Raw genomic sequence first — 14,313 nt, 5'->3', positions numbered from 1 at the left:
GCACTTGCCACCTGCCTCTACAAGGACTGGATCATGTTGGCACTTGCCATCTACCTCTGCTTGGATTAAATCATGAGCCGCTGCTACCGTTGACCTCCAACACTCCCTGAAAGGAGTGCAGGGTGGAGATCAGCCATGAGGCCCTCTGTGCTCTGGGGAAACTGGCAGAACAGGCCTTCAGATAGTTAGATATTTTCAGGAAAAGATTTTATGAGCCCAAATTCTTGCGTCTTCTCATATCTAGAAAATCACTAAAATCTGTAAAGGTGACATCTGCCGCTCCTGACTAGCAGCAAGCCTATGCCTAAACGTGTGCTTGACTGCACGTCCCCCCCTCACTGAAATCATATATAATACTGAGTTCCCCCGCCTCTTTGGACCAGTTCCTCAGAGCTATCTGAGATGCTGTCTCCCGGGCTACAGTCCTCATTTTGCCCCAAATAAAACTTAACCCACAACTCTCACGTTGTGTGACTTTACTTCAGTCAACAAAACTAATTTTGCACATGTGGTCTGAAGTAGCAAAACCTCTAAATTTGGAAAAAATTAATCTATAAAATTTCTTAAGTGGTTTATATACCTTTCCTAAAATCTAAACTTTAAGGCTTTGTAAGTCTCCTTTTCACAGATAATTGAAAAATAAAGTTAATGAATTATCATTTACTGTGAAAGATTTTACACATATAAAATATGAGGACCTATAGTACTTTATCTTCTCTGAAGACAGAATGAAAAGAGATAGGCATAAATTAAAGGATGAAAGATAAAAGTTAGACAGAAGAAAGAAATCCTGAACAGTATTTATTGGCTAAAGTAGTAAAATATCCAATTTTACGTGTCTTGTGTAGCTAAATGTGAAAAGGAGGTATATTAAAGCCTTCTTCTCTTTCTGGTCTTAATTGGTCTTTTGGCTTCTAGATAATCCCCTTCCAGTCCATCATTCACACCTCCACCAAATTTCTCTCCCTAAGAGAGAGCTTTTCTTGTCACTTTCCATAGATAATTCTTTAGCGGCTTATTTACTAATTCTTAGATCTAAACCTCTTTGGATGGCATCTCATGTTCTTCAACCTCTTCTCCAACTTACCTGTCTTACCTTATTACCCAATCACAAAATGTTTCCCCTCACTCTGTGGCACTGTGCTTACTCTCTAGGACTACTTGGCATGCATCAATCAACGCTTTGGTGTCCTTTCCTTCACCTGCTGATACTGTCATCCCCCAAGTGACAGCTCACACTGCACTGAGCTCATGAAGCCTTTGCACCTTCCTCAGGGAAGTGAGTGGCACTTCAAATAGAGATGCCATCTTCTTGTTGTATACATATCTGTCTTCACGAGTTGACTCTAAGCTCCCACAGGCCAGAAAAACATCATTCATTTTTATATATTCCATAATGAAATAGATAATCAGTAAATATATTTGACATAAAGAAAAGTATAGATTAGTTTGATATATTATCATAATAGTTTTCTTGAATCTAAGAAGGTAAATCTTAGAATATGCTAGATAATATGAGCAGTAGCTCATAGATTTCAATTAGATTTCTCTTAAGAACTGCTTCCTATTCAGGTATTGATGACTTAATGCCTTTATTATCAAATAGATATATTCAATATCAGATATTTTAATCAAAAATTTGCTAAGTATCATAACCACACACAGAAAATAAAAGTATCATCTGTAACCTCATTATACAAATAAAGAACAGGTATAGTCTTGGTATATTTTTCCTTTGTAATCTCAAAACATATGTGGTTTTAGTATTATTTATTGTCTTATATTATTGCCAGTAAACTTTGGATACAATTCTGCATATAACTTTATATGCTATTTAATAGTAGATTTGCTTTAGGCAGATTCAGGAGAAAAAAAAGATATTTTTGTCTCTTAAATTCAAAGAATTCTCTTTGTCTCTTACAATTTTTCTCTTCTGTTTGGTGATTAGAAAGCGCTTACTAATTTAAAAGTTGATTTTTTTCACCTGAAACTGTGAAAAATAATTTGCTCCATGAAATGGTTCATTTGTTTCTTTTACTGGCATCATATGTCCATTTTATATATCAAAATATGCCCTTAATTGCCAAGGAATTATTATAATCAACAGAATATTATCTTTGAAGTGCACTATTTAACACATTGTGCTTTCCTGAAAATTCCAGCACCCTCCTCCTCTATTAGCTCTGAACATCATCTTGTCTCCTCCCCACAGGTTTCCTGTCCCCTGTTCCCTCTGACTTGCATTGTCCTTTCTAGACAAAAGGCCTTTAGTTCTCTTCTATTCACTCAAAATGGACTATTAATTTAAAAGACATTTAAGAAGTCAATCTCCAAAACTAAATAAAAGTGATTTTTTAAATTTTGTTTAGTTAAGATCTTATATCCATAAAAAAGATGAGATCTTCTTCAAAATTCTCCATCAGAATTCAGGGAGTAACTTCATATCCACATTTTTTAAACTCTCATATTCTGATACTGCATCTTACTTCATTTCAATACCAATGTAGTTTCATAAAATTGGTCCATAGCCAATCTGTTTCTACCATTATACAAATCAAAAAGTGTCTCTTGCTGTTTGGACTTTCAAATTTCTTTATAATTAGTAATTCACCTGTGGAACAAACACTTTGCAACAGGCTCTGGCGATGACAAAGTTACTAACATCAAAGATGCCTGTGAAGAATTTAAATACAGTTATTGTGTGAAATGTGAGAGTGAAAAAAGCAAAACTTCTACATTAATATATTATTTTGTAGAAGTTGGGGTTTTAAATATTAATTTAAACCAAATCAATAAACATAATAAGTTGCATCTGACTGTTTCATCTATGAAAGCAGATGCCTTTAAATTGGCAAAAAATGTTTTGAGGCATCTTATTGGGAAGATGGGAACCATCATGTATATTTGGGCCCATGCTGTATTTACCGAGGGCCTTCTATGTGCCAGGTACCATTGCTAGGACTAGCATGTACCATCGCATGCCAACAGAATGAAACAAGAATGTGCAGAATACTCACATCAACAATCAGGAAATCTAGCCAGCACCAGGCATTGGTAAAATACACTTGAAAGCCATATGCAACCCACTTGAGAAGCATTTCCAGGATGAATATGTAAGTGAAAACTTTGTCAGCATATTCTAACATGGTCTTAATGGTTTTTCGCTGTTCAATATATATATCTTCAAAGGCCTGTAAGTGAAAAAACTCCATTGAATTTCACTGTCATAACTATCACTAATTACTATCTTATCAGAAAAAAAAAAAACAAAAAAAATGCTACAAGCCTCTTCTCAGGGGCCTAAGGCTTCATGCTTTCTAGAGCTGCAGTTTGCTTTGTAGCTATCTATATGCAAATGACTGTTGACTAGGCATTTCAGTCAACCAATCGGTTCAAATAATTTTTCAATTTTGATATCAGGGTACCCCAAAAGAGCTTAAAATTTTTGAAACATTGCCAGCTGCTTCTCTACAGCAGGAGGCAGAAAGTCATCTGCAAGCAGATCTGTTTTGTTCAGTGCAGAGTTGCTGGACTGTACCCCTTCAGTAATGCAGATGTAAGGAGCCCCCTTAGCCCAGGGAAGGGGAATGGGTTATAATCTCTCACTTTCTCATCTATCTCTCGCTCAATCTGGGCATGTATGTGGTTATATGTCTGGAAGCTCCCTTTGCCACCATTTTGCAGAGCTCTTTGGAAAGGGGCGGGGAACTCATCTGCAAGAGCCCCTGGGCTTCTGGAATGAAAAGAACATTTATGTAATTCAGTCCCCTTACAGGAAAAGCTATCAGGGTAACCTAGCGGTCTGGATCAAGGAGAAAGAAGAAATTTTGGGGGCGGGGGGATGGAGAGAAAAGGGAGATCTGGACTTGTGACCAGGGCTCAACACAAGGGTGTAAATGCTTTGCAGCTCAGTGTATAGCGGAAGCTGGAAGCTCCTCAGAAGCCAGTCTTTGTGCCAGAATGTCAGTGTACTTTGGTTAGCTTGAACTAGGTGTAATTGAGAACCATGAGCTGCTATAGCAAGGGCACTAGTCACTGACAAGAAATCACAATTCCTTCTCCACTTGGCATTAAAACACAGAGCTGACCCTCTTTGCTCTAAGCACATGACAGGATGCAGGATCCTTAGTCAAATCAGAGGTGGGCTTCAAGGCCTCCAGATATAATGCCATAATCCTCCTTCTGAAATTAACTCACCAAACACCGGTGATTAATGAAAAAATAAATAAATAAAAGAAATGCCACCATGTTTGTATTACCAAATGGAAAATGAGTCACACTATTTTCATGTATTAATCAATATTAGACCAAATCAACCATTCTGTTGATTGAAATCGCATAAAATAAGTTGTAATTCTTTCACTTTGCCACTAGTCAGTAATTTAGCCTACTATTTGCCATTCAATGTGGTTGGCACTAGTGAATCAGCACGAACAACACAGGTGAGCTTTATGCAGCAATGGAGCTTATGTTCATTTAGCTGATAATCACATATCATGTCTACATACTCATTCTTAGCAGAAACTGGCTCTGATGACTAAAAGTTAGAAAAATCCTTCTTTAACTATTACAAAAATATCATACTGATCTAATTTGATTCAACCTGAGGTCAATTTCAGAAAAATAAAAATTTCTACTTACTGAGCCTCTCACAATTGTGCTAAAAATATTATAAAATGTCTCTCCTCTTCACAAACACTTTATTGTAAAAGCATGTAATAGGAGATTCACTGAGGGGAGAGGTAAAGGGTTTCAGGTAAAAGTAAAAGAGCAGATCATCATCACCTACCAGTGCCCCACTGCTGAGCAGAATCATGAAGACAATGAAGGTTTCGAACCAGTTATGCTCCACTATCTTATAGCAAGTTTTTCTCACGTTCCACCAGAGTTTTCCTTTGCCTTCTTCTATGCTTATCTGACAACATTTAAACTTCCGCACACAGTCTAAAACATGTCCAAGTAAATGAAGAAAAAAATTATTCTTTAATTATGTACATTTGTGTTGGTGGGAGATTCATCTACATTGTTACCTGATACATTATAAATAAATATATTTTTTAAGATGGCTTCTACTTGTAGAAATAGAAATTATCTATACATTTTTAAATCATTCTTTCAACAACTGATTTTTAGTGTTTATAGGACTATTATAATGGATTACATTACTTTATAAAAATGGTACAAAAAAGTACTGTGAGAGTTCACCAGTAGAGATTAATTTCTAATAATTAGCTTTACAGAGGAAATGGATTTGGGGCTAGACTTTGTAGGATGTGTAAAAATCAGGTCTAGTACATGGAGCTGTAAAGAAGTGAAGAAACAATGATATAAGTAAAACTTGGTGATGGGAAAGTCCGCAAATTGTATGAAGCAGAGAATTGGGATTCAAGACTATAAAAGATACTCAGAGCCAATCTGAAACAGACCTGAATGATTCAGTTAGAGAACTTGGATTTTATGTGCTGTCTAATGGGGAAAACACTGAAGGATTTATTTGGGAGTTATAAAGAGGATTTATCTGATGAGAATATTTATTTAGAATGTTCTATGCCTTACAAGGTATTGGATAGATAGAAGAGAGAATACGAAAAAAGAGGCAAGGGTCTATGAGATTCAGTCAACTCCACATTAAAGAAAGTGAAAGCAAGGGTAATGCTGGTGACAGTGGTCAGCAATCAAAAGATACTGCTGAGTTGACAGGACCTGGCAGCACATAGAATATGGTGGCATGGGGGTGTGAGAGACAGGGTAGTCATGACATAGGGTTTTAACCATGAGAGAGTTCTTGTTCAATGAATAGAAAAATGGAAACCTCATCTTGAAGGAGTATAATATTTTAATGCATAGATATTTATCAGATGCTACTTTATAATGTCAGCCAGATCATATCCTTTGTTTCATGAAAATTTAATTAAGTCCTCTTAAATATTATTAGTTTCTCAACTAAGAAATAAATAGCAATAGATTTGTTGTTTCTTTGAGGGCAAGATGTTTTTCACATTTCTGTCTCCCAAAGGATCAAGAAGAATTACATGCCCTGAAAATATTTGTGACAATGAGTTAAATGGAACTGAATTTAGGTTTTTTTTCCTCCTAAAGAGGATATGAGATGGAAAAACACTGTTTAATAGAAAAAGACCAATGTTAACGGGAAGAATAAATGTCAAATTTGGGATAGTGATTCACTTCTGAGAGGGAAGGAAGGGAATGGGATAAGGAAAGTGTACAAAAGGGGCCAAATCTCCATCTATTTTATACTTAAATAAAAGCTCTGAAACAAATATGACAAAAATATTCAAATTGTTAAAGTTGGTTGGTGGGTGTCTATGTATTATTTATCATTATTTTCTATAATGATATGTTGGTGATACTTCATACTTAAATATTTTTTTAAACTTCACAAAAGACAATATTACCATAAATATTATCATGCATATTCCGTGACCCTAAAATTAAGGTAACTGTCTGGGAAAGAGTAATGATTAATACTATAGAAATTATTTTTGTGATGTACCACTTGAATGTTTTGTGAAGTCATTTTTTCATAATCAAATAACTTCACTGAAATGTGTACAGAATTTTGAAGGAAATAGCAAAAAAAAAAAAAAGGCTTCTCTCATAACATGCTGTCAAATAGCTCTTCCTCTGAAACAATTCAAAAATTGACAATTGATATATAAATATTTGTTTTCACTAATGCATTTAAGTCCAAAGTCAATAGATGTATGCAACATAATCATCAGTAAAAGCCTTGAATCTATTGACATCAATTGTGATTGCTAACATTTGTATAATCACATATTTTTAAGATTAGCTTAAATTAAGTTAAAACAGCTTGTGAGGGAGGGCATAGCCCAGTTGTAGAGTGCGTGCTTAGCATGCACAAGATACTGGGTTCAATCCCTAGTATCTCCATTAATAAATAAACAAACCTAATACTCTGCCCCACCTGCCCAAACATTTTTAAAAAAGAAAAAAAAAACAGCTTTAATGTTCTTAAATGAAGTTCTTTTAGAATTAGTTGTAATTAAATAGCATCACTAGGAACAATTTAAGGCAGTCATTATTATTAAAACAAACTTTTCTCAAAGCAATTACTATACAGTGCTGAATTTGGGGTTAAGACATCGTATGAATTATTAAATAGCTGTTTACTAAAAAATAAGTTAAGAATGAAGTGATTCCTATGATTTTAGAGAAACACCTCTGTACCTACAAAAATATTTCCTTTAAGAAATATAAGGAATTTCATACTTTGTGCTATTGCACTAATTTTTAATGCTTCTTTGTATGTAGTGCCTTCCCACACTGCATCTAGACTGGCGGCTTTGCTCTGGTGAACAAAACAGGAGCAAGCCCGATACAAGTGGAGGATTGACAAGCCCTTGCGTTTAGGCTTCCTCTCTTGCTCCTTTACCTTCGCCACAAGACAAACCCAGGCCAGAGTGTGGAGGATGATTCAGGCTGAGTCAGGCAACTGTCTCATCTAAGGCCTCAGCCGTATGACAAGTCCTAACCAAGATCAGCAGAACTGTCTAGCCAGCCATGGGCTTATGAGCAAAAATATGTGTTTTTTGTTATATGATAAGAAGTTTTGGGTGGTTTGATATACAACATTGTTGTTCAAGAGATAACTGATCCATACCTCAAATAACATAATTTAAGCTTTCTTCAGAAGCTCCTCTTGATATTACTCCAATTGCATGGTGCCCTGTATTATATAACTCAGTATATTTTGGTATTCCATTATCTATCATCTAGTATCATTCAGAACTAATAAAAAATATTTGACCTTGACAGATACAGCTAATTGTATCTGGACAGTTTTAGATGTACATTAATCAGTTCGTACCCATTATGACCTGACAAAATAGTAAACAATAAATTATGCCTTTGATTTAAACTTTTTTTCTTTTATTTTTTAAAGCTAAAGAGAGATATGTATGATTTGGCTTTCTCTCTTATCAAAGACTCTAGAAGGCCACCAAAAAACCCAGATAGCTAGCAGCATTTCTTAGAGTTGAACAGGATCCACAAAAATAAGAATATCTGATTACATAAATTAAACCTTACCTTTTCAAAAATCATCTTTGTTTTGATATAGAAAAAGCAACAAACAGGTAAACAAACAGTCATTGGACAGATACAGACGATTAGAGCTGGGGAGGGAGAGAACAGACAGCTAGGACAGAGCAGTCTGATGAGCACACACACATTGTTTCCTCACCTTCCGTAAAACAGGCTTCAGGTTCCAGAGATTCTTCAGGCTCAACTTCAGGTTGTTCTCCCTCAGCGGGAGCTCCTATATCAACTGTGCTGCCTTCAGATGAACTAGTTGCATTTAGCTTCTGAAAATCAATTCCACAGAAAAGCTTTTAAAATATTTTCTTTAATCTATAATATAAAAATTCCAAAGGCGTGCCCTTAAGTCTTCTGTATGCATTTCCTTGATCTGTAATTTAAGAATATCTTAAACATAATGCCAGTCCGCTTTAGTAGAGGTGGGGGGTCACAAGATTAGATACAGTACCACAGCATTTTTTTCCTTTAAAAATATGGTGCTAACAACTTAATTTTCGACTGAGCTCCTGTATAGAGAGAGATTCCGAAATAAAAATCATGCAGAGAGCTTATGTAAGCTGCCAGAGTTATATGGTGGTCTGGGATCTTGCTTTTGTAGATTAGTTTGCAAATGGTGTAGTTTGTTTTACTCTAAAATTGTGACCCAACCAACAAAAGCTGCACAAGTGTATTTTCATGTCAAATGCAGAAAAGATTTGATCAAATGCACATAAACAGCAACAGTCTAAATTTATCCACTTTTCATTGACATGAAAACATCTACCACTGGTTGTTATTAAATATATTCTATGGTTTTCTAATTCTGAAAAGAGCAGCACATTGTTAGCTTTATAGCAAGAGCTGATATTTTGCATTCTCTTTGGCCAATGCACTCCTGTGTTTCATTGTGCATTTGGAAACTACTTGTTACTCTGGCACTCTTACCTCTCCAGTTAATATAGACAGAAATGAATCTTTGGTTGTTGTTTTCCATTAGGTTAAATCAAATACCACCAAAAGAAAAATATAATAGAAAGAAGTTGTTCTACATCTTGAAATGCAACAAACTTTAGCCAGGTCAGGTTGTTCATGGGATGAGCATAAATGAAGGAATCCAGTCTTTAACCTGGTCTTAAAATGCTGCAGGACAGACACAGGGCCAGGTATGAGTGCCACATGGAATCAGAGTAGTTTGGGCCACAGCATTCTCGGACCTGTTACAATGTTATTACCATCAGTGCATAACATTTGGAAATGGCTGAGCTGACAAGAGCTACTTTATAAAAGGGATGAGGTAAGCACATGATAAAATGCACACTGAAGTATGTTGAACCTACTATAAAATGGATGTTGTAGTCAGTACTGGAAACATTTTACTTATATCTGGGCTAAGGATTAATACATTTCCCTAGGAAGAGGGTTACTTTATTTTCTGAAAATAATTTTCTTTATATAAAATATTTCCTTTGCATTGTGGTGCTGATAAAATAAAAACATTTATATATGGTATGGATAAAACTGAAAATGCTTTTGTATGTATAATTTAACAATACCAAAGACAGAAGCATAAATATCATATATGTCTCCTCCATTAAAATTAGTTTCAGACTAGTTTCAGGATTATTTTAAAATTCAACCAAACTCCTTGAAGCAAGGATTACAAATTAAACAGTGCTTGAAGGTTGTTGACTTCTTTTTCTACTCACCAAGTATATCAATACTAGACAGATACTTGATGATACTATCTCTGTTATTAAAATTTGAATATATTTTGTTTTAAGATAAAATGTTATATGACTTTTTTCTAATTTCCTATCCTTTGTCTTTCAGTTAAACTCTAAGTGTAGCTGTGTTTATAAACATGTAATTGACTAAGAAAAGACAATTTTATCCTATCAGTCCCATCGACCTGGTTCACATGAAGTTGCTACACATTAGGGACCTAAAAATACTGATCTTATCATTTACTGGATATTGAAACATGACACAGGTAATCAGAAAAAGTGAAACTTGGTCATATCTGATCTAACTACAAACAACCCACAATAAGAAATGGAAAAAATTCCTTTTAGGAAGAATGATCACACTGCAGCTACAGATTAGGGGGGCGACCTGGGGTAAATGAGGATTCCTACTCAGGGGGTGCTGCATGCTTAGGCTGGCACTGGTGAATGACTGCATCAGAGCCTACGTCAGCGCTGGTGTGTTACAGGTCAGGTATTCAACAACTTTCTTTAAAAATGAATGGATTTCTTCATAACAGAATGAACGCTAGTCTTTGACAGTGATTGGGAGAAGTCACCATACAGCATATTCCAGGGAATCCTGGTTCAAAATGTTCAAAGGTTTCCAGAGGCTCTCTGTAACATCAACTCTAATACCTTTCATTTATTACGCAGTGCCTTAATACTGACATGGAATTAATAGATGCCTTTTTAATTGAAGCCAAATATTTATGTATTTATAGGTCAGATTATTACTTTTTCAGAAGTGCAACATAAAAGTATTTTGTGTTTCTAGAAGTTGTATCTCACCAGACATAATCTTTTGAAGTTAAGATCATGCTTTTGCCATCTTTGCATCCCTAGGACCTACCACTGATGTTTGTGTTTAATAGATGTTCATTGAGTAAGTGAATGAGTGAATGGACTCTTATTCCACCACTAACTACTTCTAACACCTCCTATCTAAGACTTGCTTTCACATTCAAGGGAATACAAATAATATTTTCACATAAGTGCAGAGAAACACAAATCCTTCAAGAGTCTAAACTGTGTAAGTAAAGACTAACAACCCTTAGAATTAGAAGTCCTGTCTAAACATCAGACTGATTAATCAGACTTAAGATGAAACAATGAAATAAACTGTACTTAAACACTGGAGTCAGGAAAACCAAGGCTGACTCATTTTGACAATGTTTTTCCGCATTCCACTCTATACACTTGGATCTACAGACCCAGCAGTGAACGGAATCACTCTAAGGAGAGGCAACCTCATCCTTTACCATCTTCCCCCTGATGTGGAACAGCACAGGATCTACCTGTCACATGTTATGACTTGAATACCTTTACTTGGTTTACAAATCAAGAATCTAAGGTGCATATTAATCCTCAACACCAACCAATTCAGTGCCTAGTTAGAGAAAGAAATGCTGCTTTAATCGTCTTGTCAAAAATCACAGTGAGTCAGTAACTGGACTCTAGATCTTTTGTACCCCATTTTTCTAGGATTCTCTAAACAATTTCTTTGATGATTCATGAGTAAAGTCAATCTTTATCAATTTAAAACATTTAGTACATGTGATATTTAATTAAACATTGTAGGTCAAGGCTTGGGGTACTGTTGATTCCCATGTTTCATGACCATGAACATAGTTCATTATATTCATATTCTTATATATATTAACCTAGAGTATAGCTAAATATACATTAGGATAGTTCATAAACAAAAGTTTACTTTAAACAAAAGTCCTGAGATTGTTGACAAGAAACTCTGATTTATGAAACCTTTCTTGATAACACCAATTCAATGACTCTTAAAATCACATAAGAGGCAAATGTCATAATATTATAAAACATGTTGACTAAAACAGTTAAAATGTATAAAGAGCCTAATAAAAACCAAATGAATTAAATTAAGAATATAAAACTCTTCAGCTTCAGATTAGGTTATAATTATTATTAATCCTAACTACTGTGCAAATTCACTGATTAGAACTGTAAAATTTACATCATTATATGGAATTATTAGTACTTACATACTTAAAAGAAGAATTTTCAAATAAAGATTGTTTGTAAATGCTCCAATCTAGGCATTATTCACTGCAAAATGCCACATGAATAAGAGGCCAACATATTAACTAGCTAGCAGTAGAATCAATTCATTTTTTTTTTTTTTTAGAATCAATTTTTTATTTTAAGTTCTACTCTTCCCTTTGGTAAAATTTAGATGTTTAGGTTCTTTTTATTATCTGTGATTATTTATTGGAAGACAATTGGATTGAATGATATTGTTAGAATAGCCCTTCCCTGGGCAAACTTTAACAAAATATGGATGTCCTCCAATGGCAGGATAGTAAAGATATCAAACAGGAATAGTGAATTGTTATTTGCTATGTCTAGCATTGGCAATCATTTATTTTTAGCTGAAAATATTAGCTAAACTTTTTTTTTTTTAGTAAACCTTCAATATTAGGGGCTCTTACTATTGAAAATCTGCTTGATTCTTCTAAGTGCTGGGTAATTACAATCAGAGGAGTTAAGCAGAGAAGAATCATATTTTGCTTAATGACCTAATAAATATCAAGACAATATTTCACTTTGTATTTTTAGTACCATACTTGTTTTACTTTCCACATCAATGATAAACTATTATTAAACATCTACATGCCAAACTCATAGTTCTTCTTTCAGGAAGTAAAAGTATTTTTGAAAATAATTAATCACAACAGAAAAAGGGAGAGAAAACATCACTTCCTACTAAGTTTTTCATAGCCATGCTTTTTTTCTCATTATGTTGATGTATTTTTTAAAAAATGTAATTAGTAAATATTGTATATAATTTGGAAAAAGTATATTTGAATCTTAGTCAATAAAAGAAATTGGTTTTTTTTTAAAAAAAGAGATAATTCAAATCTAGATTAAATCAAGTTCCACATCTAACCATTCTGCTCTCCAAGAATGGCAATCCTTTGTTCCATGTGGATCCTAATTCTAATCTGTACTTAAGGAAATCTAAGCCATTTTATGTGAGAAATCTTAATACTGAAACAATGAAAGTTATGGTCATGCTTATTTTGGGATGAGCCTAAAGCCAAAGTGACACATTAATACTAGAAAAGAATTTCTCTTCTTAATAAGGAAGCAAAATCAAAACATCATTATCATTGTATTACATTATCCAGAAAATAATTTCTGTCTTTATAGTAGGTATATTATAAAATTCTATAATCCATAAATAGCAGGGTCTTGATTTTCTTGAGATGGAAAAAATATGTTGCGTTGGCCAATCTCTCAGCAGATTACCAGTGCCCCAAAGACACACATGTTTGGCCAATTTTGTTCCTATAGTAAGGATATTTAGAGCTTTCTTTTCCCTTAATCACTCTCTCACTGGAAAACTTTCCCTTGAGAACTAAACATTCTTCAAGATAAAATCATAGATGGGTTTCCACTGAACCCACTTCACCCTTGCTTACCCAAACCTTTCTTACATATCTTTCTTTCCTTTCCTACCCCTTGTATTGGATTTCAGTATACTACTCTTTCAGGGAACAATGTTTTCTCATCAGAGACATGGTCAAGGAGATTGTAAATTGCAATAATGTGAAGGTGAGAAAAGTGAAGTTACCATTTAATTTAAACCAGTTCCTACTTAGTTTGTGTTCCACCACACATATTCTAGCTACATTTCCTAAATACTGGTAGATGATACACATGACTGTCATTTTGCTTCATATACTGCTCTACATAGGAACTTGGAAAATGATACTCAGAGAATAAGGAAACTAACCTTACCTCTTTTTAAGAAATCGGGAAAAACAAGCCATTATCCTAAGGAGTCAAGTCTCATGCTTTTCTGAAGAATACAAACTAGGGGAAAAAAGTTCTCTCTAGTCCCTGCATATATGTGTATCTGTGTTTAGTTGTGAGCAATTTTACATCTTTGGTCTCATTTTATATGACAACATTCCTCCTATATACAAAGCATTATCTTTCATGAATCTAGAGTGCCAGTGACTGAATATTTTGTTCCAAAGTATTAAAAAAAAAAAAGCTCTAAAAATGGCATGATCATTGCTCTTTTCAAAGAGCCAGATATGCTTATGTTAGGGTTGTTTTATAGTTTAATGGCAGAAGAAGAGGAAACTGCATCTATGTGACAAAGGATTTAAGTAACATTTCTTGAAAAAAATTAAATTGGGTTGAACAATTCAGTTAACATATTTTAGCACAAAAAATGTAATTTCAACATCAGGAAATGCAAGGTCCTCCAAACAGAGCCCATAGAAAGGTGTTACACTCACTGTCTTAGTTGCATGACTGGTGTGTGTGTGGGGGGGTCCCCTTCATTTAATACACATGAAAGGAGCAAGAGCTCACATTGACTCCCTTCCTATATGAGTTTGCAATGCATAATATATTTAAATAATATTCTTCAGTAAAAAGTTTCCCAGCAGGTCTGCATGAAATAAAGGAGCAATAAAAACACAAAGGACAGAGGAGCAACACGAAGAAGAAAATGGATTCCAGA

General features: G+C 34.5%; 1 protein-coding gene across 12 annotated transcripts in view; it reads right to left on the bottom strand.

Annotated features, from left to right (window-relative positions):
- The window catches only part of LOC105081961 (sodium channel protein type 2 subunit alpha), an 81,675-nt gene that overhangs the window by 16,390 nt on the left and 50,972 nt on the right, over positions 1 to 14,313 (bottom strand). For all 12 annotated transcript variants that reach the window (XM_074363804.1, XM_074363809.1, XM_074363813.1 and 9 more), the window contains exons 17-19: positions 8,228 to 8,348; positions 4,790 to 4,944; positions 3,018 to 3,191 (exon numbers count right to left, since the gene is read on the bottom strand). In XM_074363804.1, coding sequence (XP_074219905.1) covers positions 3,018 to 3,191; positions 4,790 to 4,944; positions 8,228 to 8,348 — 450 coding nt within the window. The remainder of the gene's footprint in view (positions 1 to 3,017; positions 3,192 to 4,789; positions 4,945 to 8,227; positions 8,349 to 14,313) is intronic.

Source organism: Camelus bactrianus, chromosome 5 (genome assembly GCF_048773025.1).
Source record: "Camelus bactrianus isolate YW-2024 breed Bactrian camel chromosome 5, ASM4877302v1, whole genome shotgun sequence".
Lineage (NCBI taxonomy): Eukaryota > Metazoa > Chordata > Mammalia > Artiodactyla > Camelidae > Camelus > Camelus bactrianus.
This window is presented reverse-complemented; position numbering and strand designations above follow the sequence as displayed.